A 26,881-nucleotide genomic window follows, 5' to 3' on the forward strand; every position below is an offset into this window, starting at 1 on the left:
GTCAATCAAAGTAACAAAAGTTGCTTCTTGGTGTTCTCCTCGTAAAATAGTGGTACTTTCCACCTGCTCCAGATGGTGAAATGGACCTGTGCAAAAAAAAAAAAAAAAGACAGTGTAGTGCAGTGGTTGGAATGGGAGAGAGACCAGGGTTCAAATTCCCTATTCTGCCTTGATGCTCACTGAATGTGAACTTGGGAGCCAGTCACTGCGTCTCAGTCTGTTCTACCTTAGAGGGTTGTTGTGGGGATTTAATGAGGACTGTGACTGGAAAACCAGGGTTCAAAGCTTTTTGTTTTTGAACACATCAGCAATTTGCCAGAATAAACACCAGCTCCTGTGGAAGACCTGTCTTCCCATTTTGTGGGCTCAAAGCAACTGGGGACAGCAAAGGCAGACGCTAAGGGGAGCTGTGTCACAGGATCAGGCCAGTGGCCCATCCAGTCCTGTATCCTGATCTGACAATGGACAAATAGATGCCTCCTGTAGAAAACCCGCAAACAGGATTTCAACACAAGATAATTCTCCTCCCAGCCGGTGCAGACAGTACTAAGCTAGATGGATCACTGGTCTGACTCTGTATAAGGCAGCTTCCAACTGTGAAGGAGGTGAGAGTGATGGGCCCTAATATCTCCCCACCCAAATTTATAGTGAGAAAAAGATTTTTCTGGAAACCTCTCCTTGGCATCCCCTGGCAGTTCACACACTGAATCATGCAGAGCTCTCAGCCGCTAGCGACTCTAAGCCTTTAAATCGTCCTTTCCCCAAGGCTGCCTGTGCCTCTTCTGGAGTTTTAACCTGGTTTCCCCATTGCAGTCAACACCCTTTTAGCAAAGTTGACATTCTCCCCAGAGGGACAAACACTCTCTGCCTTCTGAGCTGCCTCCCTGCTCAAAAAGGCAGGAAGGGCTTTAAGAGAGCGAACCAGGATGTGCAAGGAAGGAGGGGTTTGCCTTACCCTGCTCCACTGAAATGACAAAATATTTGGGTCACAGGGATATATACTGGATGAGGAACTCAGAGGCGGCCTTATGCAATGGTACCTCAGGTTACATATGCTTCAGGTTACATACGCTTCAGGTTACAGACTCCGCTAACCCAGAAATAGTGCTTCAGGTTAAGAACTTTGCTTCAGGATGAGAACAGAAATCGTGCTCCGGCGGTGCGGCAGCAGCGGGAGGCCCCATTAGCTAAAGTGGTGCTTCAGGTTAAGAACAGTTTCAGGTTAAGAACGGACCTCCGGAACGAATTAAGTACTTAACCCAAGGTACCACTGTACTGAGTCAAACCATTGGTTCATCTAATTCAGTACTGTCTACACTGTCTACATTGACTGGGATTTTAGTCCGGAATCTATTCCATCCCTACCTGGAGATACCAGTAGGGACTGAACCTGGGACCTTCTACTTGCAATATAGACTCTTTACTATTGAGCTATAGCCCTTCTCCAGCTTGATACCACCAATCTCAGAGACAGCACTAGAAGGCTGAGCTATGAAAAAGTCTGGAATCGCTAGCGGCAATGACCACGGTTTCCCTTTACTGTGAGAGGTGCTCAGGTGCAGCGTCTGGCTGTGAGAACAGGATGCTGGACTAGGTGAGCCCCCTTTGGCCTGATCCAGCAGCCAGGCTCTACTCTTATGGTGGTTTATTGCGATAGTAGAACTTCCATATCCAGGGGACTTCTACCTCTAAATGTTAGATGACGGCAACAGCAACTTGAGAGTTGCTTTGTGTTTGGGTCCTTGCTTGCAGGCTTCTATCTGGTACACCTGGTTGGCCACTGTGAGGGCAGGATGCTAGACTAGGTGGGCCTCCTTTTGGCTGATCCAAGCTATTGGATGCGAAACTATGAGAAAAGGTTGTAACAGCTAGTGCTGAATGTTTTCCCCCACTATGTCTTTTTTCACTATGATATGCACTTTTGTGCACGCTTTACATTAGCATATGCATTTTTGCACTTACTATGTGGAAGGATAATAAAATTATAAGGAAATTAAAGAATGAAAGAATATTGAAATGTGTGAGAGAAATGCTGAGCAGGTGAAGGTTGGAATGTGAAGACTGTGTTTCCAAAAGAACCATGGGAGAAGGACAGAAAAACATGTACACAGGAACTATTGCTTTACCTGTTGAGGACAAAGGAAGGAGGCAAAGATAAGAAATTTGTTATTCCTCTTGATTAAACCAGTAAAAGCTAGTAGAACGAAGTGCTGCCATATATAGACACAACTGCCCCTTTACTTCCATTTGCTTGTAAGTGTATAAATGCTTGTGGGGATTTTTTATTCTTCATTTTTTGTGTCTTACCCCACAACTATAGCATTTAACTATAGGTAAATAAATGTCCTGCTTTGCTGACCTCTGGAGTAGTCTGGGTTTTATTGACTGTCCAGGCTGAACCCACAGGGTGGGTGTTGAACCCCAGCAGTTACTGCATTGCAAAATTTGGAGGAGGGCAGGTTTTGAAAGCTGGTTGCATTTCAGCTTGCATATTATTTTGGAAAGTGTGAATTTGGTAGGTACACCTTTAAATGCAAACTGAATCAAATGTTTCCCCTAGTTCTGATCACAAAGGACATGTGTTTGTGTGTGTGTATTTTAAACCTGCTGTTTTCCAAGCTGCTGAAAGCTGGATAATAAATAGGAACATGCCAAGGTTAACTTCTGATTGTTATCTTTGCAGCATATATTCTCATTTTCTTTCCCCCCTCATGACCAAAGTAACATACACAAACACACAATTTCCACCACCTTTCCCCATCTCAAGCTTTCTTCTTATTCCCTCTTTTAACCACCTTGAATTATATCCTCCTGCACATAGAATACTATGTGAATGTTGAGGAAACTGCTCCCAGGCCTAAGGGGGAAAATAGATCTATAATATTTCCTGCTTACACATGAGACCCTTGATCAAGAGAGATTAAGAGTCATGTGGATTTAAGCTGCTTTCTGGGAAGAAGGCCTTGAATAGCTGTGTATTTCCTACTGATGGAAGGAGGGGGCATGTGTGTGTGTTTCCCATCTGCTTTAGTAAATCCAGTCAAAAGCAGGGATGTAGGAAGCTGCCCTGCACAGAATCAGACCACGGGTCAACCTAGCTCAGTGCTGTCTACTTGGCAATTGAACCCAGAACTTTTTGCTTGCAGGGAACATGCTCTACCACTGAACTACGGCCCTTCCCTTAAAAAATGAAGTAAGCTTCTAGTCTTCAGGAATCAGATTGGTTGATTTAATTAGGGGTACAGTTGTACCTTGAGTTACAAGCACCTCAGGTTACAAACACTTCGGTTTACAGATTCCGCTAACCCAGAAGTAGTACCCTGGGTCTCATGAGACAGAGCATTCCACCAGGCCGGAGCCAGTGTTGAGAAGGCCCTGGCTCTGGTTGAGGCTAATCTAACTTCCTTAGGGCCTGGGACCTCTAGGGTGTTGCTATATATGGACCTTAAGGTCCTCCATGGGGCATACCAGGAGAGGTGGGTCCATAGGTACGAGGGTCCTATGCCGTGAAGGGCTTTTTAGGTCAAAAGCAGCACCTTAAATCTGACCCTGTACTCCACCGGGAGCAAATGCAGCTGGAAAAGCACTGGGTGAATGTGCTCCCATGGCAGAGACCCTGTGAGGAGCCTCGCTGCAGCATTCTGCACCCGCTGGAGTTTCTGGGACAGCTTCAAGGGCAGCCCCGCGTAGAGCGAATTACAGTAGTCAAGCCTGGAGGTGACCATCGCATGCATCATTGTGGCCAGGTCGGGGCTGGAAAGGTAAGGGACCAACTGCTTGATGTGGCGAAGGTGGAAAAAGAAAAGAAAGAAAGTGGTAAATGACTTCAGGATAGAGCAGATAAATCAAGGAAGTGAGCCAAGCTGCAAATTGTCATATTTAAGAACATAAGAAGGGCCCTGTTGGATCAAGGCCAGTGGCCCATCTAGTCTGGCATCCTGTTCTCACAGACGCCAACAAGATGCCTGTGGGAAACCCACAATCAAAATCTTGAGCATGGCAGCAACCTTCACATCTTGCAGCTTCCAGCAACTGGCATTCAGAAGCACTTCTGCCTCCAGCTGTGCAGGTAGAGCAAAGCCATCATGACTGGTAGCCATCAATAGCCCTCTCCTCCTTAAATTTGTCTAATTTCCTTTTAAAGTTGTTTAGATTTGTGGCATTCACTGCTTCCTGGAGAAGGGAGTTCCATTGCCAAACTACACGCTGTGTGAAGAAGGACTGTTTAAAATCTTTCCTGAATCTTTCAGCAGTGATGTGATAAAAACCATAAAGCTTTTTCTGTAGTGTTTTTTCTTTTTCTTTTGGATAAGAGGGATTTTCTCCCTCCCCCCCCCACCCATAGGAAGTAATGCTTTCATCTGGAAAATGCATTTGCGGCAATCAGAGCCTGTTAAGGGGCTCTAACCTTATTATCTTGAGAGGTGTAATCGCTTGTCCCTGTAGCAGCTCAGCAAGTCTAACATGGCCTGACGTGGACTCTCTGAACTGTGGCTAAAAGGTCAGTGGGCCGTCTGTCTTAAGCGTTTACCCCGAGGACTTTCCGCGTGGATATGCATTAGTCAAAGTTGGGAACGGACTGACTTCGGATTGCTTCTTCTTCTGGGTGTGTGAATATTTGTTGCCAAATTGGAGAAGAGGGAATGATTATTAAACCACCTCGAGAATTGTAGCTGTGGGAATGGGATGTCTCCTAACAACTCTCACCCATAGTTCTTTGAGAGAAGATATGGCTGTATAAAGTTGGACATAGTTCTTTAAATGTACGGTTGTCAATGCGGCCTTACCCATGAATTTCAGTGGGTCTACTCTGTGTAGGACTGATGTTGATCATAACCCCAAGTCTCTTACACACATGTGCTGGGCAAATGATGGCAATTATAATAGTCTCATGGAGCAAAGGCAAGCGCAGGACCACAGACAGTTCCCATTGGGCCTTGATGGATAAGCCCCAGGAAATGTTGTCTCAACAAAGGGCCAGAGTCATCTAAAGCCAGGTTGAGGAACCTGTTTGCCGCTCCAGATGTTGCAAAACTCCAACTCCCATCATCCCTGACCATTTTTTATGTTGTTCAGCAGTGGAATGGTCTACCTTAGAAGGCAGTGGGCTCTTCTTCATTGGAAGCTTTTAAGCAGAGTTTGAATGGCTATCTGCCGGGAATTCTTGAGCTATGAGTCCTGCATCGCAAGGGGTTGGACTAGATGGCCCTTGGGTACCTTCCAGCTCTGCAGTTCTATAATTCATTGGAGGTTTGTAAATAGAAGCTACATAGAGTCATCTGTCAGAGATGCTTCAGCTGCAGGAGGCTGAACTAGACAACCTTGGAGTCCCTTTCAACTCTACGATTCTACGATTCTGGAGAGTCCTCAACAGTGGCAGCTACTCCATTTTTAGAAACAAAAACAAAACATAACAAAAAAACACACCAAAGATATATTAAACATTGTTGTTTTGATACCATGCAAAGTTTCAGGAAATTCAGCTATTACTCCTTTGAGAGTTATAAGTGACCAAGGTTAATGAGTTTTCCATTTAGTTGGCTATTACCCCTACAGGCCTCTGCATGTGCTTTCAACAAGCACACAAGAGACGCTCGGGAGGTGTGGTTACAGGTGCGATAGATGTGGTCCCTAGCATAAAAATACCTTAACAGCTTCCGCTATTGTACAGTGTGTGACTGGCAGCCAAGACTGGATTTTCCCTGCTGGACCTCTGCTTTGCCCTTCGATGTGCAGAGGTCAAAGGAAGTCCTGTGTGAATGTGTGTTCCCAACACTGGGGGGGCTGTGAGTAGCCTGCAGGACAGGGAAGGGGAACCTCCAGAATGAGGTTCAAATGCACCTCCTGTGCCTCTCCAGCTACCTCAGAGACAGGTAGAGCCTTCTTCCTGATCCAGCAATGCTCTTCTTATGTTCTGCCTCCACAGTCAGAGATCCCATGCTTCTGGGCTTCTGATTTGGGGCATTTGGTTGGCCACTGTTAGGACAGGAGGCTGGACTAGGCAGGCTACTGGCCTGATCCAGCAGCCTAGGCTTCTTCCTATGAGTGCCTATTGTGATAGCAGAACCTCCATGCCCAGGAGCAGTCTGCATCTGAGAACCAGACAATGGTGGGGACAGCAGCTGGAGATTTTAATAATAATAATAATAATAATAATAATAATAATAATAATAATAATAATAAATTTATAGCCCGCCCATCTGGCTGGGTTTCCCCAGCCACTATGGGCGGCTTCCAACAGAACATACAATAACCTATTAAACATTAAACATATTAAAATACAATAACCTATTAAACATTAAAAGCTTCCCTAAACAGGGCTGCCTTCAGATGTCTTCTAAAAGTTTGGTAGTTATTTTTCTCTTTGACTGTTGGTGGGAGGGCGTTTCACAGGGCGGGTGCCACTACTGAGAAGGCCCTCTGCCTGGTTCCCTGTAATTTGGCTTCTTGTGGTGAGGGAACCGCCAGAAGGCCCTCAGTGCTGGACCTCAGTGTCCTGGCAGAACGATGGAGGTGGAGACGCTCCTTCAGGTATACTGGACCGAGGCCGTTTAGGGCTTTAAAGGTCAGCACCAACACTTTGAATTGTGCTCGGAAACTTACTGGGAGCCAGTGTAGGTCTTTCCAGACCGGTGTTATATGGTCTTGGCGGCCACTCCCTGTCACCAGTCTAGCTGCCGCATTCTGGATTAGTTGTAGTTTCCGGGTCACCTTCAAAGGTAGCCCCACATAGAGTGCATTGCAGTAGTCCAAGCGAGAGATAACTAGAGCATGCACCACTCTGGCGAGACAGACTTGCTATTGCACTCATATCCTGCTTACAAGCTTGCCCCTGTGGCATGTGGTTTGCCACTGTGAGAACAAGATGCTGTGCTAGATGGGCTACAGGCCTGACCTGGCAGAGTCAGTCTTGTGTTCTTATCTCCTTCACGGCACATGGGTTGGGGAATGGCCCATTACTGGGGGGATCCATTGTAAACCTGGTAAAATCCTGTTGTCTTCTGTCTGTCTTCGACCAAAAAAAGAAAGAGGAAAAAAAGGGAAAGGGATAAGAGATAGATGGTGCTGCGTTAGCCTTGCGGTCTCCCATGGTTTTCCAAACACGTGTTACGGGGTAACAGGGGCGGTTAGGATTATGTGTTCAGCGATGACATGAAGTGGCCATGAATAATTGATCTGCTGTAAGTGGGTTGTCGTGTTTCAGGCGCCATATGCGGGCTGACATGGTATTTGTGGGGCAGGGTGCAGTGAGAGTGGGTAGGTGCTGCTCAGCTAAATAATTGATCTTTTACGAAGCAGGCTGTAATTGTGGGCGGGGGGTGTGCAGTGATCTAGTGACACCCTGCTTTTTCCTGTGCTCCCTGTGTGGAGAAGGTTGCAGCTTTGGGGGCCTATTATTATTGTTAATTTATTTAACAGTAGAACAGTATAAATAATAATTAAAAAAACAGTTCAAATAACTCACAGTCATCAAAATGCGACGTGATAGAAGTTTATAAAATTATGCATGATATGGAGAAAGTGGGATAGAGGAATCTCTCCCCCCCCACACCTGTAATGCTAGAATTTTCTGACGGTAATTGCTGTTTGCCAGTGGAACTGTCTCCCTCGGAAGGTGGTGGGCCCTCCTTCATTGGAGACTTATAAGCAGAGGCTGGATGGCCATCTGTCATGGATGCTTTAGCTGAGATTCCTGCATTGCAGGGCGTTGGACTCTATGACCCCCCTTGGGGTCCCTTCCAGCTTTACAAATCTGCAGTTCTGACTCCATGAAAGGTGGTGATGGTGTTCTGCCAGGAGTGAAGACAGGCTGGTAAAGTTCGGATGCTTCTCTTAGGCTGACACTGGGATCATCTGCCCGACGTCTCCACTGAGCCCAGCGCTAAGGGGACCTGATGGTTAGGTGGAAAACTCTGTAGGTGGTGGCTTGGCCTCCTTCTGGGATTTCATGCTGGGAAGCACACGCCTGCGTCAGGGTGTCACATCCAATCTCACAGGGCTGAGTGTGCATTAGGGCATACGATGCTTCTCCTACACAGCCTCTCCCCCCCCCCCCATCGCCACATCCTAAGACCTGATAGGCTAGGTGCAGGCAGAAAAAACACCTCACCCCTGGGTTCTACCACCCTGCTAACTTTTAATTGAAAACAGTTTAAAACAATTTGCAAACATAAAAACAAATTGAGTCCTAAAAAAAATAAATCTACATTTAAAGGTTTCAAAAGCCAGGGTGGAGAGGAACCCATTCCTAACTGTATCTACTCAGAAGTAGAAGGAAGCAATGGCCACGAACCTAGATAACTCTAAAAGAGGATTAGACAAATTCATGGAAAAGACAGTCATCAATGGCTATACTCTGCCTCAGTGGTCAGAGCCAGTAAGATTTTTGGATACCAGCTGCTGGAAGCCACGTCTGCTTGTGGGTTTCCCAGAAGAGACATCTGGTTAACCACTGTGAGAATAAGATGCTGGACTAGATGGGCCACTAGCCTGATCCAGCAAGCAGACTCTTCTTATGTTCCGCTGCTGCTGCTGCTGCTGCTGCTGCTGCTGCTGCTGCTGCTGCTTCTTCTTCTTCTTCTTCTTCTTCTTCTTCTTCTTCTTCTTCTTCTTCTTCTTCTTCTTCTTCTTCTTCTTCTCCTCTCACTTGCCCATCACCCTAAGGTCCATGGGCTGTTTGCACCTTTAAAACACAATATTAAAATCAGTTTGAAACAACTTACAATCACAAAAATAAGGTGGGTCCTAAAAATCTACACTTCACATCCTAAAAATCTACTCTTCAAGTGTCAAGAGTGAACGGGTGGGAGTAAGAAATCTAACAGATTGTAAAATTAAAAACGAGCAATAAAGAGCACCCGTTTTTGCCAGCGCTGCTTTGCACTTAGCTAAATGCTCTTTTCTCCTGCTGTCCTTCGACCAGATTTGCAGGGGTATGTGATGTGATAGGAAACCTTCCACAGTGTGTTGTCAGTCATTACTGACAGCAGTAATGTCTCCTGCCCAAAGCCAGTTAGATGTCAGGGGCTCTTGGCCGCCTTGCCTGCTTTCCCAAGCAGCTTTCCTCAGGCCCCACACGCCGTCCTTACCCTCCTGGCTTTGCATGTGCAGATGGTTCTGGGATTAAATCTAATGCTATCTCCACTCTGCAAGGAGGGTGCCTCGAGTCTGCTGTTTCTGCTGATGTTTATTCTCCCGAATCCATCTTTCCTTTGGAAGGGCCTGTTAGGGTTGTTTAGAGAAAAAAACCAACCATAATCATGTTAGAGAAAGTTGAAATTCTTTAATTAGGAATATAGAAACTGCCTTAGGAGCATAGGATACTGCCTTCTACTGAGTCAGACCACTGGTCCACTTGGGTCAGTATTGCCTACACTGACAGGCAGCAGTGCTCCATGGTTTCAGATTGGAGTATTTCCAAATCCTACCTGGCAATGCTGGGTATTGAACCTGGAACTTGCCAAGCAGATGCTTTGCCACTGAGCTAAGACCCTTTCCCAATTAAAAATGCTGCGGCTGCGAGGATAGCCGTGTGGGGTACTATTATATTTCTGCCCTGAGCCATATTATTGACTGCTGGGAGAATGGGGAAACTGGGTTGACCCAATGCAGGTACAACTAGATATGCAACTAGACCAGCCTCCTGCAACCCAATGCCTTCTTGGTGCATTGAGCTACAACGAGCTCCCACCAGTCTCAGCCAGCACAGCTCTGTCTGGCCCAGCCTAAGCAGAACCCAGATTTTGCTCTTATGTCCCAAACCAGAGCTGCCTTATCATTTAATACAAGGATGGTATCCTCTTGTACTATACTTATTGTTCATGGTGGCAGAATCAAGCTGCTGAGATCTGCTGCCTGCCCCCATACCCACAATCAGGTTAACACACATGCCCTCCTCTTCAAAGAGTTGTTAGAGTCACAGAATCATAGAATTGTAGTGTTGAAAGGTGTCCCCAAGGGCCATCCAGTCCAATCTCCTGCAATGCAGGAATCTCTACTAGAGAACCACCTACAGATGACCACAAAACCTATGCTTAGAAACCTCCAAGGAAGGAGAGTCCACCACCTTCCGTGGCAGTTGGTTCCACTGTTGAACAGCTCTTGCCGCCAGAAAGTTATTCCTGATGCTTCGTCACAATCTCCTTTCTTGTCTATTGAATCAATTGGTTCGGGATCTGCCCTCTGGAGCAGCAGAAAAAAGCTTTCCCATATCTGTGCAAAAGGGATCAGTTTCTTAGTTATTCATTTGTTTTTAGTGCTTGGGGAGAAAAAAAGAGGTGGGTTATATTTTGCTTTTTTGTTTTGGTTTCCTAATAACCTTTCAGTTACACCAAACGGCTGCTGAACTGTTATTTCAGTGTCATGGGGCCTCTGAGCGTAGGGCTGAATTGAGGCGTATGAATAAGTCATGGTTCCTTTACCTTCCAACTTTTATCCTTTCCTGAGGACTGCTGTGCACTGAGCTGTCAGCTGACCCGTTGCTTCCTCCAGCTGGATTGAACCACCGCCAACTAAGAGGTCTTAGATGCCCTCCTGATCCCCTGCTGGTGGCCTGAAATATTAATTGGGTGTGATCTCTGCCACATTATTCCACATTTTCAGTCTTGTTGGAGCTAGTGGAGGGGAGAAAAAAAAATCCCAGGGAATTTTTTCATCCAAGGATGAAATTTGCCTTTATTGCATAGGAACATGGAAAGCTCCTTTACACTGTGCCAGATTGTTGGGTTCTATCTAGCACAGTATTGTCTACCCTGACTGGCAGCTGCTCTCCAGGGTTTCAGGCAGGAGACTCTTTCCCAGCCGTGGCTGGATTTGCTCTTGGGGGTTGAACTTAGGACCTTCTGCATGCAAAGCAGATGCTTCACCACTGAGGTGCAACCCTTCCTTTGGCAAGATTCTAGTCCTCACGGTTCGGGTTAATTTAAACAGGCACACAGGATGCTGACTGAGTCTGGTCATTGGTACTGCACACACTGGCTGACAGGGCCTCTCCATAGTCTCATGCAGGGAGTCTTTCCCAAACCCATTAGGGGTTGAACCTGCTTCCTTCTGCACTAATTCATGGCATTGAAAATGTTAGGTCCTTGACAATAACAGTGTGATAGTTTAATACTTTTAAACAGCAATAATAAATACTACCATAGTAAAGGTAAAGGTACCCCTGACCATTAGGTCCAGTCGTGGCCGACTCTGGGGTTGCGACGCCCATCTTGCTTTATTGGTCGAGGGAGCCGGCGTTCAGCTTCTGGGTCATGTGGCCAGTATGACTAAGCCGCTTCTGGCAAACCAGAGCAGCGCACGGAAACACCATTTACCTTCCCGCCAGAGCGGTACCTATTTATCTACTTGCACTTTGACGTGCTTTCGAACTGCTGGGGGGAGGGCAGGAGCTGGGACCAAGCAACGGGAGCTCACCCCTGCCGACCTTTTGATCAGCAAGCCCTAGGCTCTGTGGTTTAGACCACAGCGCCACCTGTGTCCCTTAATAAATACCATACTGCCCCTAAAAACTAGGTAAGATTCTAGTCCTCGTAGTTTTGCATTTCCCCAGGCAATAGATGATCTTAGAGAACAATACTAAGGCAGGCTCTTCTTGGAACTTTTTGTTTGTTTATATGTTTATCTTCAAAAACAGATTTCCAGCTCTCAAGACTGCAATGGTAGATTTGGTAGTATGTGAGTGTGCCTGCCAGAATCTCTAAAGCTTGGTCGATGGTTGGATAAGATGTTCAACGTTTAGGGGATGATGAAGTGAGGTTGTTGTTGTTGCTGCTGCTGTTGATGATGATGATGTTGTTTTATTTATATCCACCGTTTTTCTAGACCAGGACTCAAGGTGGCTTACATAAGTTATAACAACACAGATAAAATACAGAAAGCTGAAAGATAATTGCTAAAAAGTAATCAAACTCTAATAGAATTAAAACAATATAAAAACAAATCTATTAAAATATAGACAATAAAAAAAACAGGTTTCAGTGAATTCCAGAACCTCTTGTTTCAGGTAACAGTAGCAGAAGCGATTATTCAGATTTGTCTTAATTTGAATTAATTTATGCAACAGCAGAATTCTGCTTTATGAGCCAGGATGCCTCCCTTGTGACCCTCACACAGCCACCGGAGGGTCGTCACCTTCTTCCTCCTCCGTGCCTGCCTGCAGCACAGGGTCAGTGTGTGCGTGTGACTGTCTGTCATCATTTGGAACAGCCACGCCAAGTGTCAGGCATGCTCAGAGTCACAGGAGGGCAAGCTCATGGAAGGGCAAACCGAGGTTCCCCTTCCATAGGGCCTTGTATGTTTCTTCATGACAAATTTCTGCCTTGCATCTTTTGCCTCTGCTGAGAACTGGTTGTGCAAGCAGAAGATGTGGTTGACAGGGCTGCAAAACTGAATTGCTTAAAACACTTTTGCTTGAGTTGGAAGTGGGGGCTCATGGTTAAAGGCAGGAGACCTGTGCAAAAAAAGGTATGTACACCCACCCACCCATCCACCCACCCACCTGTCCTGGTTGATTCAAACTGAAGATGTTATGAAAAGTATTAAAATCAAGCAGGTAGGTGTGTGGGGTTTGGAGCCTTTTGCAGAACATAGGAAGAGCTGGATCAGGCCAGTAGCCCAGCATCCAGTACTCACAGTGGCCAACAGGATACCCCAATGGGAAGCCCAAAAACAGGAACTGAGTGCAACAGCATCATGCTCCCCACTTGTGATCACCAGCAACTGGCCTTTAGAGACTTGCTGCCTCCGGTGGTGGAGGTAGAATATAATTAGAGCCCTGCTGGATTAGGCTGAAGGCTTCTCATGATCCAGCATCTTGTCCTCACAGTGGGCAACTAGATGCTCGATGGAAAACCTGCAAGCAGGACCTAGGCACAAGAGCAACAAAATTGATTTAAGTTTGGCTTCACTTTATTGGTTTAAGCAAGTATAAATTGGCTAGAGGTCTGCATGAAAACGAGAACCGCTCCAAAATTCTCTTCCCAATCTCTCCCTTGCATCTTTCCCTCCTTCTCTCTTGCATAAAACCAGACCCCCCTCCTCCCCTCCTCTGTTATTCCACACAGGCCCCTCATTTAAAAGGGCAGGACTACTGTCATCACGCCTAAATTTCGAGCAGTTTGGTTGAGATGATGTGGGCTGTGGCTGTACTTTGTGGCTGTGTCTCCCTAAGAGACAGACACCAGGGGAAGTCTGAGCAAAAAGCAGATGGGCTTGCCTCTGGCCTGTTACCTCTCTCCTTCTTCATCTCTTTTTGTTTTGTTTTTGTAGGTCAGATCATTGTTTTCCTTCTCCTTTCTGCTTGCTTGGTAAATTTAACTCTGTCCAAGAATCGATCTCTTCTCTTTAATAAGCCTGTCAGAAGGTCTGACCCTTTAACAAATGCTGAGTGACAGCTATGTCCATGTGGTGATGGCACTCTCGGGATGTAACAGAAGGGATGGCTTTTCCCTTGTTATTTACAGGGAGTTGTGGAAAAGAACCCACAGTTCCCTGAAAGAAAGAAAGAGAGGAAGATTTACATCTCAAGCTATCCCTTGGATGTTATCTTCAAATATATACATACATAAATAGATCTATATATAATCTATCTGAATGGACAGGCCTGTGCAGCTCTTTTTAATCGCTTTCAACTGAACTGGCACTTATACAGGTGCAACATAATACCCATTCCTACACCCATAACTCAGTCCCTTCCAACTCTAAAATCCTGTGATTTAGCATGGCAGTATCTACACATGGGAACTATCGGGCAGGCTTCTTTACTGTACTGTTTCCAGCATCTGCTAAAAGCATTTTGGTTTAGGCAACACTACCTAGATATGTAGAATGCTGGTACATGTTTTAATCTTTTTTTAAAAGTTTTTTGCAGATTTTATTTTTAAAAAACATTTTGAAGAGTTTTTACTGCTTTTGCTGATAATTTTGTTTTATTCTCTTTGTAAACTGCTTTGAAGTTTTGTTAAAAACCATCATACATTGTATAAATTTTATGAAATAAAAGTAAATAAAACATCCAGTACAGTCATTCCTGCACGGATCATGTTCGCAACCAGAGCGTCCACTGTATTAGCTCTATTAAGAGTAATTGTTAGCATCTGTCTGTCTTGAGAGACAATGGAGTGTGCCTCCAGGGGTGAGGTCAAACTCCTGCATTAGCAGCACTGAAGTGATTTCACGGGGTGGGGGCACAAGCCTGGGCATTGTGTGTGGAGGTCCTGGGCTGCCCAGACAACAAGGCCCCCCTCCCTCAGCCACACTGATGTAGTGCAAAGGAAAGCAGAGCAACATATTTGGCACCAGCTTGGCTGCAGAAATACAAGGCGCCATCCAACCGTCTTAGGGATTCTAATCCAGATTTGTGTGGGTTTAATCCTTAGCCTTTTCCTGAAGATATTCCACAAGGCAGCGGAGGTTTAGGATTAGAATTTTCCTTCTCTGAGATGGGCTCCCTTTGCAGGCTGATGAGCCCCATCTGCCCCTCATTTCCCTCTACAGGACATGCAGAAGCTGCCTTCTTGACTATTGGTCTGGTCTGCTTCGTCCACTGGAGCCTGTCTTCACATGCAGGGGAAGTCTTTAATTTACTAAGGGTTTGAGACCCACCTGGTTTAGCTGGCCAGTCAAAGTCATTTCCCAGGGTGTGGCTGCTGTCATATTCTGACAACTTTTAGGAGCCACAGGTGAGAACTGCATGCAGGGTGGAAACCAAAGGTGGACACACTACCCCAGAAGGAACATGACGTGTCCTGTCCCCATCAGAGGAACTGCTCTCTCCTGACACTTCATACACCTTTATTCAGAGTAGACATCATCATCATCATCACCATCATCATATATTGTTTATATGCCGCCCATTTGACTGGCTTACCCCAGTCATTCTGGGAGGCTTCCAACAAATTAAAACACAGCAAGACATCACACATTAAAAATGTCCCCATACAGTGCTGCCTTCAGATGTCTTCAGTTTTTGCTTTAATGTGTGTGACTAATGCAGGTCCATCGGTTCTACTTAGAAAAGACCCATAGAAATGAATGAACCTACGTTAGTCATTTTGATGGTGGCTGCACTTGAGCAGGACTAATACTTGATGCAGCCCATCAACTCCAGTTAGGCACAGGAGTGGTAATGATGGGTCTAATGGTGAAGGCAGGCACAGGTGATCATTGAACAATTTCCCAGTCACAAAGACACAGAGCCCCTCTCACATTCCCCTATTGGCCAAGAAGAGGTCAATAAGGAGAACTCCTTTGCTTCCGTGTCATCCCAAAGAGTCATAGAATTGTTGAGTTGGAAGGCATACCAAGGGTAATCTAGTCTAACCCAGCAGCGCATAGTTAAACTATGGAACTCACTCCCAGAGAAGTCATTGATGGCCACCAACTTGGATGACTTTAAAAGAGGATTGGACAAATTCAAGAAAAAGGAGGAGGCTACCAACAGCTACTAGCCATAATGGCTAGGCTCTGCTTCCACAGCTGGAGCAATGTTTCTGAATGCTTCTTGTTGGAAACCACATAAGGGGAGAGTGCTGCTCTTGTGCTTGAATCCAGCTTGTGGCGAACCAGTTGCCCACTATGAGAATGAGATGCTGGACTAGATGGGCCCCCCTTTGGCCTGATCCAGCAGACACTTCTTATGTTCGTATGTTAACCCCGCTGCAATGAATTCCTGGTAGATGGCTATCAAAAGAACTCCAATGAAGGAGAGCCCACCACCTTCCGAGGGAGCCCATTCCACTGTTGAACAACTTGCAGTCAGAAAGTTCTTCCCAGTGTTTAGTCAGAGTCTCCTTTCTTCCTTTGGATCTATTGGATTCTCCCCTCTGGAGCAGCAGAGAACAAGCCTGCTTCATCTTCCATGTGACAGCCCGTCAGATATTTGAAGATGTCTTCTCCCCTCCATGCTAAATATACCCATTTCCTTCAACCATTCATCATAAGGCTTAGTTGTGGAAGACTCCATCCCTGTCCACAGCTCCTCTCAGCATGTGTGAGAATCATGCCATCCTTGCCTAGCAAAATACCTCCTTTCGCTATATTCAGATTTTTAGTTACAATTTGGGACATTTATTTATTTATTTATTCATTCATTCATTCATTCATTCATTCATTCATTCATTCAAAGCCTATTTTAAAAACGCCCTGCTCTTTTGCAGGAAAGAGCTCCCAGAGTGGCTTGCGAATCAATAAAAACAGCAACAGGGCTGCTTGCCCTCAGGCTTGCAGCCTTAACAAGACACAAAAGGAAGAAGAAGAAGCAGGAGGGCAGAGGAAAATAAGTGATCTACTAGTGAATAATCACTGTGGACTTCAAGCGGTGGGGGCGGGAGGGCGGGCGGTTATGCAATTGCATACTGTGTATGAATTACTAATGAAAAGGACAATGCAGCCATGTTTATTTATTGATTGTGAGTTTGTAAAACGCTGTTACCGTTATATGTACTGATTTATTTATTATTATTTTTCAAATGTGGTCTTTCTCATAAGGCAAAAAGAAAAGTTAATTAATGCTTCACTATGGCGGCTGCTTTGAAAGAGATGATCAGAAAGACAGTTTGAATTGCCCCTAGGTCCACTTAGCTTAGTTTTGCTGACACTGGCTGGCAGCAGTTCTGCAGGGTTTCAGGCAGGGAGATGCCGTTGGGAAATGAACCTGGGACATTCTGTCTGCAAAGCTCTACCACTGAGCAACTCCCCTCCCCTCCTAAGTTAATGAACTTAGCTTCATTAACTTCAATGGCTCTATTCTGAGTAAAACTTAGATGTAGTTCCTTGACATAATCATTGTTTTTGTAGGTGAGCAATGGCTTTGCAATTATACCAAAATTAAATACATTCTTTTCTAACAGGTGGGGAAACAGATCCTTAAATGCGACTCCCACCTGAGACTTTCTTGCATGACGATAACAGCCTTGTTACCTGACTCTAGAACTGCACCTGTCTCTAACACCCATCCTTGTCTCTCTTTCATTAGGTGATATCGGCAGTCTCCAGACTATCTCATCACAGCATCGCTCAAAACAAAGGAATTAGGTAAGGGGTTCCATTTTGCTTGAAGTTGCTTCATTTTCAAAATTGTTTCCTTAAATCTGCAGAACAGGTTTTCTTAAGTTTAATTGCTGACTTCTCTGTGAAGATGCGGATGGCGCTTTGGTCTAAACCACTGAGCCTTGGGCTTGCCGATGGGAAGGTTGGCGGTTCGAATCCCTGCGACGGGTTCGAATCCATTGCTCGGTCCCTGCTCCTGCCAACCTAGCAGTTCAAAAGAACGTCAAAGTGCAAGTAGATAAATAGGTACCGCTCCGGTGGGAAGGTAAACTGCATTTCCGTGCGCTGCTCTGGTTCGCCAGAAGCGGCTTAGTCATGCTGGCCACATGACCCGGAAGCTGTACGCTGGCTCCCTCAGCCAATAAAGCGAGATGAGTGCTGCAACCCCAGAGTCAGTCACGACTGGATCTAATGGTCAGGGGTGCCTTTACCTGTGAAGATGGGGGAGGGGTTGCTTTGGTGTTGTGAAGCAGATTGGTGATTTTGGTGTAGGTGGGACGTGGGTGGTGCTGTGGTCTAAACCACTGAGCCTCTTGGGCTTGCCAATCAGAAGATCGGTGGTTTGAATCCCCACAACTGGATGAGCTCCCATTGCTCAGTTCCAGCTGTTGCCAACCTAGCAGTTCAAAAGCACACCAGTGCAAGTAGATAAATAGGTACCACTGTGGCGGGAAGGTAAACAGCGTTTCCGTGCGCTCTGGCTTCCATCACGTGTTCCGTTGCACCAGAAGCGGTTTAGTCATGCTGGCCACATGACCCAGAAAGCTGTCTGTGCACAAACACCAGCTCCCTTGGCCTGAAAGCGAGATGAGCGCTGCAACCCCATAGTCACCTTTGACTGGAGTTAACCATCCAGGGCTCCTTTACCATTTACCTTTGTCTGTGTGTGTCAAAGTAATATAATCCCTCCACCAGAATTTCCCATGCTCTTGGAATACCAGTTGGCGGGGAGAGTTGCTATTACACTCAAGTCCTGCTTCTGGGCTTCTTTGCATAGGGGCATCTGCCTGGCCACTGTGAGAACAGGATGCTGGACCAGATGGGCCTGATCCAGCAGGGCTTATATTATATTCTTCCTCCAGCAGGTACTGGAACCTCCAGATTTTTGCACCCCCTCACATCATTCTCATGGATGTGAGAGTTCCTCTTTCCTTGGCCAACAAATGCAACTTCCAGACATTTAAAAACCCTTTTCACACGATCCCTGGACAGCCAATTTTGGGGAGTGGAAAGTTTCTTTTGCAATCCCATGGAACAAAGATCTGGTCTTTGCAAACAATGCCTTTCATCCCAGGAACAAACACTCCCGCTGTCTTGTTGGATCAGCTGCCAGAAGGGTTGGACGAAAACCCACCCACCCTCCTCCTCTCCTCACCCTCCCCTGCATTGCCTGCCTGCCCTGCACAAACCCAAGTGTGGCCTCCATTTATTCTAAACTTGGATCTTCAAAGGCAGCTTATCATTGCTGAAATAAATAAGCAATGCTTGGAGTCAGCTCAAGGAAGCGGCACAGGGCACAAGTCACCTTTAAGAAACCCCCATCCATTTTGGACTCCCTATTCTCTCAGTATTTCTGATCATGGGATCTCACCCAATAGTTCATTGATTCATTCAACTTTTTGAAACCAGCCTTCTTAAAGTCCAGTGTGCATGTTCAACTACACTTCGCTTCCCTCTGTACCATGAAACCCAGGAGGAACTGATCACTTTCTCCCAAAGTTCTCAGTACTTCCACTTTGTCAATCAGTTCCTCCCTGTTATTGAGGACCGGGTCCAATATAGATTATGGCCTTATTGCTTCTTCCACCTTCTGAAATTGTCAGCAAAGCTTTGGAGGAATTGGTTTGAGTTCCAGCAGATATCTGGGTAGTTGAAGTCTCCTTTTTGGATGTTTGGGAATCTGCTGTAGGATGGCATTACCCAAGTCCTCAGACTGGCTTAGGTATATATAGCAGACACCCACAGTAAGATCATTGGGGGGTTTTCTCCTCCTCTCCTACAATTTTTACCCAAATACTCTCAGGTCCAGGTCCAGGATCTCTTTACAAGTGTACGCATCCTTTACATAGAATGCTCCTACTCCTCCCTTCGTGTTTGAGCTATTCCTTTTGAACAGGTTGAACCCCTCCATTTCTACATTCTAGTCATGTGTCTCATCCCACCAGGTCTCAGTAATGCCTACTAGGTCATATTTGCCATCCTGTATTAAGAGCTCAAATTCGTCATGCACTAACCCGATGCCTTTAGGAAACCTGCAAGCAGGATTTCAGCACAAGAGTCCTCTCCCCTCCTGTGGTTTCCAGCAACTGGTATTCAAAAGCATTGCTGCCTTGCCCTTCACGAATTTGTCTAATCCTCTTTTAAAACCAGATAGATCCCACGGGCATCCTGTGAGGACAGGATGCTGGAATGCATGGGCCATAGGCCTGGTCCAGCAGGGCTCTTCTGATATTCTTAAAAACTCCTTATGTGCCCCTGAGAACAAGGCAGGAAAAAAACAACATGGAAGCTTCTTTCTCAGTGGAAGAACACTTTCACGAAACCAGAAGGGAGATTTCAGCACAGAACTAGACCATAACGGCGAGATTTGGGCTAGGATGCACAACATCCTCAATTTTCTGTATTGCTCTGTTTTAAAATTTAATATTTTGTAAATGCAATTACTTAAACCTCAGAGGATAGAATTGCTGTTCAGAGTTGTGCAGGTAGCGGCTGCCTATATATCTCATTGGGGAAGAGGGGGGTTTATTCTCCAGAGCTCAAGCTGTGAACGACACAATGCGACAAAGACCCGTTTCTAATGAACCACTGTTCTTGTGCTGCTATGATTAGACTTAATACACTGCAGCTGTAGTCATGCCCAATGTCACACGTGCCTTCCTCTCCAGCTCTGCAAAATTCAGCTTGGAATATTTAGTAGCCTTTCAGTAAAGTGTGTCAGGGAAATACGTGCTCTAAAATGTCAACATAGGGGGGCAGTGTGGTGTAGTGGTTAGAGCATTGCTTCCCTAAGTGGGTGATACCATCCACTGGATGGTGGTGGGATTACTTGAAGTGGCACCAAGAGGCAAGGAGATGCTAGAGATAATGACTATTAGATTTTGAAAAGGTGGTATCACTGAATCAAGTTCATTCATTTTGCTGAGTTAGTTAAACTAAATGGAATTTAGAATAGAAGTGCAATTAATGGTCACTGTTTTGAATTTTATTGTGCTATTATCTTCCTTGGTAGGTCATGCAAACCACTATTCTGAATAAGCGCAGAGGGAGCGCTCCCTCCCTCCTCCGGAGGCTTCGCGTTGCTTTTGCTGAAGCCTGGAGAGCGAGAGGGGTCGGTGTGCACCGACCCCTCTCCCTCTCCAGGCTTTAGGGATAGCCACCTGAAGCCTTCGGAGCTCAGCGCAAGTTCCCGCTGCGCTCCGGAGGCTTCGGGTTCCTTTTGCTGAAGCCGAGAGAGCAAGACTCTCCTGGCTTCAGCAGAAAGGGAGAGCTGCGCAGCGCCCCTTCAGCCAAGCGGGAGGAGAAATGGAAGGGGCTCAGTTTCTCCTGCTGCTTCACTGAAGGGGCGCTGAGCAGAGAGGGGAAGAATTTTGTCTCTTGTTCTCCCCCTCTAAAACAAGGTGCGTCCTATGGTCCGGTGCGTCCTATAGAGCGAAAAATACGGTAAGTCACAGCTTGGAGAAGAGAATATTTCCCAGCCTTGGACTTCTGCTGCCAAAGAGCCTTGCCAATGGACCATATTTGGTGGTAGCATAATCAGCAAAACCCTGCAAGGTTCAATCCCCAGCATCTTCTGGCAGGTTTGGGAAAAGACCCCTGTCTGGAGAGCTGCTGCCAGTCTGTGTATACAATACTGGGCTAGATAGACGAATGGTCTAGCTCAGGAGGAGGCAGCTTCGTATGTTCCTACTTGGAGATGGAGGTGGGGAGCACAGGTTTAAAGTTCATGCTTCTGAATCCAGAATAGCACCTCTTGGAGATTTTTAATCAGTGTATGATGAAATTTAGGCTGCAGGAAAGGGAGAATTATGAACTGGAGATCACCTGGGTGAAGTGGGGTCAGAATACCACTTACAAGTAAGCCTGCTTTTTATGTGGCATGATTAATGCTCATTGCAGGCAAAGAAAAGGGGACAGAAAAATTATGGATGATGACCCAGCACTTGTAATTACACGGAGGTGCTTGCTTGGCTAATTGGGAACAAGTACTGGTGTGTAATACCTTTTGAGCCGCCAATCTCTCTTCTCTCATTCTCTAATTAACAAAAAATCCCTGCAGTGTAAGAAAGGTCCAGGAAGGAGGAGGAGGAAGAAACAAATGGTATGGGGACTCCATTACTTGCGCCATGGCGGGATTAGTCTTCTCCAGAGTGTCAACACAGTTCTATGAAATATGGTCTATTCCACTCCACAACGAAATGGATACACAGTAGATTCAGGGCACATCACACCATTTGTGGGAGCTGGAATTTACTGTAGTTCCCATTTGCAGAGTATGCAGAAGGCCATCCCTAGGTCATTTGACCCTTTAATTAGCAACAATGGAGGCAGGGTGCTTCTGGGTGCCTGTCATCAGAAAGAACAAGAGGGGAGAGTGCTATTGTGTTCAGTTCCTTCTTTTGGGGTTCCCTTAATGAGCATGTGGCTGGTCATCATGACAACAGGATGCTGGCCTCTAGCCTGATCCAAATAGGTTCTCCTTAGGTTCTGTATGCTAACTCCAGTGTTGAAGGCAGTAATGCTTCTGAAAAACCACTTGCTTGAGGACTCTTACTGCTGAGGATTAATTTTCCAGGGGCCATGACAGATGTAGATGAATGCTTCTGGGGAAAACAAGGGGCCAACCCTTAAGTCAACTTGATTTCCTAAGCTTGCCTGTTCAGTTGGCTATTCAGGTGGAGCAGAGGGTTAATCAGCTTCGTTTCCTAGAACACCAAAGAGCACTCCTTCAAAGGCAGAGCTAGGCTGGAGATAGAGAGGCAATGATGAGGAATTACTTACTGCAAGGTGGAATAGAAATCTCAGGGCCCGTCAGTCACCCTCTCGGCCTGAAGAACTTGACAACTTCCTTTTAATTATTGAAGAGCTGGTTCTTGATGCCATGTCCCAGTTGGTCAAGTCAGTGCACATCTGCATGGCAGAGCTGTACACTAAATCCCGCTTCATGCATAAATATCCGGTTGTCAAAGCAACCAGGCATGTGGCAGCTGCCCCCAAAGGCCCTACAGGTCTTTAAAGACTCCCCAGCAAACCATTTCAGAGTTTTTCTTCAGACGTCTTCTTCATGCAGATGTGCCCCAGAGATACGTCTGCCATCCATGTAGGATATCCTTCTTGGAGAAGGGGAACGCCACTACTCAGTCATTATTGTTACTATTGTTAGACAAAAGTTGTATACTGCTTGATACTCTGCCTAAAATATTGATTTCATACAAATGCAGAATGAGCGTTATGTGGCAATTGTAAGAGGCCAGTTACGTTGATCAAAGTGGTTGAGTGGAGGCATATGGGGTAAGACTACCTTATCGATCTGTGTCTCTTACTTCCAAAATGCTTTCCTTTGTGGAATCTGTTTTATTAGGATGTCTGCAAAATTGTACTACACCTTCTGTTTATTTTATCTCAACTGCAATAACATGCCCCACACAACCGTCATTCTTTGTTTCTTTATGGTTTGTAAGTTGTTGTTTTTTAAAACTCAGCAAACACATCTTTTTTTTACTATAGTAATTATTATTATTATTATTATTATTATTATTATTATTATTATTATTATTATTTTATTTTATTTATACCCCGCCCTTCCCAGTTTAAAAACCAGGCTCAGGGTGGCTAACAGCAAATATAAAACATTGATTAAAATGTGACTTAAGGACAGCATAAAGCAGCATAAAATACAACATAAAATGCAGCATCAATATCAATAAAATTCAGGGGTCGTTTGGAGGGGGGGACCCCAGTCAGTAGACATCAAATGATCACTGGGGCTAACTGGCCAAGTTGGTCCTATTAGGACCAGCAAGGAGATCAGGGAAGAATTTAAATGTGGGGTCCCAGAAAGGGTTTCTTCATAGAAGAGGAAAGGGAAAAGGGAATAGAGGATCAGGCTAATTCAAACTGAAGGCCAGGCAGAATAGCTCTGTCTTACAGGCCCTGCGGAAGGAGATCAAGTCCTGCAGGGCCCTAGTCTCGTGGGGCAGAGCATTCCACCAGGTCGGAGCCGTCACTGAAAAAGCCCTGGTGGAGGATAGTCTGGCTTCCTTAGGACGCGGGGCCTTTAAGCTATTATTATTCATGGACCTTAGGGTCCTCTGCCTGGACATTTAAAAAAAACAATTAAAAAAACATTTAAAAAAAACAATTCCACTGTTCGACAGTGGAATTTGCTGCCAAGGAGTGTGGTGGAGTCTCCTTCTTTGGAGGTCTTTAAGCAGAGGCTTGACAACCATATGTCAGGAGTGCTCTGCTTGGCAGGGGGTTGGACTCGATGGCCCTTGGGGTCTTTTCCAACTCTATGATTCTATGATTCTATGATTCTATGACATACTAGGAGAGGCAGTCCCGTAAGTACGAGGGTCCTAGGCCTCTTTTAAAAGATGAAAAGGCCTGGAGGCTTTGCATGTAGCCAAAGGAGCCCATCCAGCCCAACATCCTACTCTCACCATGGATAAGCAGATGCCTCAATGGAAGTTCTAGTAGCAGGACATGAGCGCAACACCGTATGCAGAAACAGACTCTCCACACTTGTGATTTCCAACAACTGGCATTCGCAGTGGAGGTAGACCCTGCCTACCAAATCAGGCCCTCTGTTCTGACAGTGGCCAACATGTAGTCCTCTGAAGCTAAACACATTGTATGAGAGAGTGAGAGCGCTACCCCCTGATAACAAAGTGCTTTTAAAAAATAAGAAGAAAAGAATGGTGATGATGCCAAAGCAGTTTGCAACTGCCTGGGTCGTTTGTTTTGATGGGGGAGGTGGTTTCACAAACTCTTGGGTCCTGGGCTTCACCCACAAGGGGCGGTCCGAGTTCTTCACTGGTTATAGGCACCTGGTTGGCCACTGTAAGACCAGGATGCTGGACTGTATGAACCATTGCCCTGATCCAGCAGGTCTTCTCTTACACTGTTAACCCCAAGAATCCTTGAAAGTGGTTCAGCATTCATCAGAAACGTCAGGCAATGAGGAACTGCATTATTTGTTCAGGAAATTGAGTCATGGAGGATCTTAAATTCTGATCTCTTCCTGTATATCTAGCACAGTTGGCATTTTCTTCTACCATGTAATGACATGAATTTGGTGTCATTCAGAACATAAGATGTGCCAAAAGGCCCATCTAGTTTAGTATCTTGTTCCTCACAGTGGCCAACCAGATACCCCATTGAGAAGCCCACAATGAGGACCTAAGTGCAACAGCAGCTATCCCCATTCATGATTCCCAGCAGCTGGTATTATTATTATTTATTACTTATTTTATTATTAACTGCATTGCTATCTCACCTTTTTCTCCAATTAGCTCAAGGTGGTGCACATGGCTCTCCCCATCTTCATTTACGGTAATCCCCATAACAACCATGTGAGCTAGGTTAGGCCCCACAGCTGAGAGGCAGTGTCTAGCCCAAAGGTAACCCAGTGAGCTTCATGGTTAATTAGGGATTTGAACCCTGATTACCCATGTTCTATTCTAGCACTCTAACGACCACACCACACTGGCTCTCCATAAGGCCCCTTACCATTGATGGCTTTAGTCTCCATGAATACAGAGGCTCTGAGTAGGAACCAAAAGTTCATTCTCCAAACCACTTTAACTTGCATATCAGAGAAGCAGCATTGATCTCATATTTGCATTCCTTACTTGTCTTATCCTGTTTTTTAAAAATAACGTAAAGCAGATGTTCTCATATTTCCAGGTCTTCCCAACTCTTATTCTTAGTAGACTTAACACTTTCTCTGTATCTCCCTACCCTTTACTTTCCAGGCCATTCCCTTCAGAGGAGACCACAGAAAATGATGATGATGTCTATAGGAGCCTGGAAGAGCTGGCTGAGTAAGTATCTATCAAATAATGGATTCTGCCATAGGATTTTATTGGTTCCTGGTTTCATTTTTTATTTGGGTATAGGAGTGAGGAACTTCAGGCCTATGGTCTAAATATGGCCTTCCACTCCCCCCTCTCTTTTCCTTGGATTTCCCCAAGCCACACACTCTTCTCCCCACACATCTCTTCCTAGCCCTGCTTCACACCCCCATGAGCATTTGTCTTCTTCCCATGCACCTTCTCCAGAGTGACCCAAGGACCCGATCCTCAGTGGCTGATTCAACTCCTTTCGCTCTGCTTGGGCAGCTCTAAGATGCTGGAGACCGGGACCCTGTTGTAAAAATAGTAGCAGGTCTCTAACCTGCCCCCTCCTCCAGGACCCCAGATCACAATGACTCTGGTTCTTCCTTCATTCCTGAGTTCTTGTAGTAGATAGCTGGAATTGCAGATTTCAAGGAGAGGATAAGCCGAAGGTTACTGGTGTTTCGGCAAGAGAGAAGCCCTGTCCCCACCCATGCCGGTCCCCTCTTTCTCCCTGCTATGCAGCCTGATGGAATAGCTGCTGTGGATGATGGCTGAAGGAGGAACTTGATGAAGATGTTTCTCAGCAGTGCTAGCTGATTTGCTCTCCTGCAGATCAGTTCCACAGCTGGGGGTATGAAATAGTTTTCCAGGGCTGACTGCCGTAACTTATATGAAGTTCCCAGCATTCCAAGCCAAACTGTGTTAGGTTAGGTCGTGTGTGTGTGTGTGTGTGTGTGTGTGTGTGTGTGGTATCCCCCCACCCCACCCCTGCCAATGCTGTGTCCCCTACAATAACCCAAGTGACAAGCTGAGATGCGCTGCTTCACCCACGGGCTCTGCTGTGTGGTGCGGCAAAATGCTAAAACGATCATTGCTGGGTTGCTATATAACCAGAGTTGACAGCCCATCCCGGTTGCTGTCCTTTGCAAAAAGAACGGGTTGCGATGCACGGAAAGGGGGATGCTGCAAGTGACCAAGCAGAGGCAGCAGCATCCAGGAAGTCTGTAAACACACACACACAGGAGGTTCTTAAGCTATTAGCAAAGGCTGGTTTCACATGCTGCTCAGATCTGCCACTGTCAAACCAGCAACTGAAATTATTTAACGGCAGACTCATTGATCTTACTGGAGTGGATTGGTTTGCTGCAGGTGTGAAGAACCTGCATCCCTCCAAATGTTGCTAAACCACAACTCCTACCATCATCCCTGGCATTGCTTGCTGAGGCTGATGGGAGTTGTAGTTGCACAAGATCAGGAATGCAGAAGGTTCCCTTCCCCTGGTTTTCTGCAAGCGTAGCCCTCCAGACCTCTCTGTCTGACCCTCACGATTTGGGAAAAGCCATGTCCCCTGTCCTGGACAGTCATGGAGAATGACTGCCCGGGTGATCTCTCTCTTCACCCCTCCCCACTTGTGTCTTCCAAGAATGGGGAAGGGTGATAGCTTAGTGGTAATGCACCTGCTTTGCATGCAGAAGGTCCCAAGTTCAATCCCCAAATGGCATCTCCGGGTGGGGCTAGGAAAGGATTCCCTGTCTGAAATCTGCTGCCAGTCAATGCAGCTAAATGGACCAATGGTCTGACTCAGTACAAGGCAACTTCCTATGTTCTATTCAGTTCAGCCCTTTATTTAGAACCACGAGTACTAAAATCATTTTTAAGGCCACAAAGCTCAGGAGCAGAGCATCTGTTTTGCATGCAGAAGAGTCCCGCTTCAATCCCCAACAGCATATTCATGTGGAGATCCCCTGTCTGGAATCCTAGGGAGCCACTGC

At 45.9% G+C, this 26,881-nt stretch overlaps 1 protein-coding gene across 3 annotated transcripts in view; it reads left to right on the plus strand.

Annotated features, from left to right (window-relative positions):
• Nucleotides 1–26,881, plus strand: part of VAV2 (vav guanine nucleotide exchange factor 2) — a 158,901-nt gene that overhangs the window by 95,263 nt on the left and 36,757 nt on the right. For all 3 annotated transcript variants that reach the window (XM_083485061.1, XM_083485059.1, XM_083485060.1), the window contains exons 3-4: nucleotides 16,976–17,034; nucleotides 25,026–25,094. In XM_083485061.1, the coding sequence (XP_083341187.1) occupies nucleotides 16,976–17,034; nucleotides 25,026–25,094 (128 nt within the window). The remainder of the gene's footprint in view (nucleotides 1–16,975; nucleotides 17,035–25,025; nucleotides 25,095–26,881) is intronic.

This window comes from Podarcis liolepis (assembly GCF_965112155.1).
Source record: "Podarcis liolepis genome assembly, chromosome: Z".
NCBI classification, from domain to species: domain Eukaryota; kingdom Metazoa; phylum Chordata; class Lepidosauria; order Squamata; family Lacertidae; genus Podarcis; species Podarcis liolepis.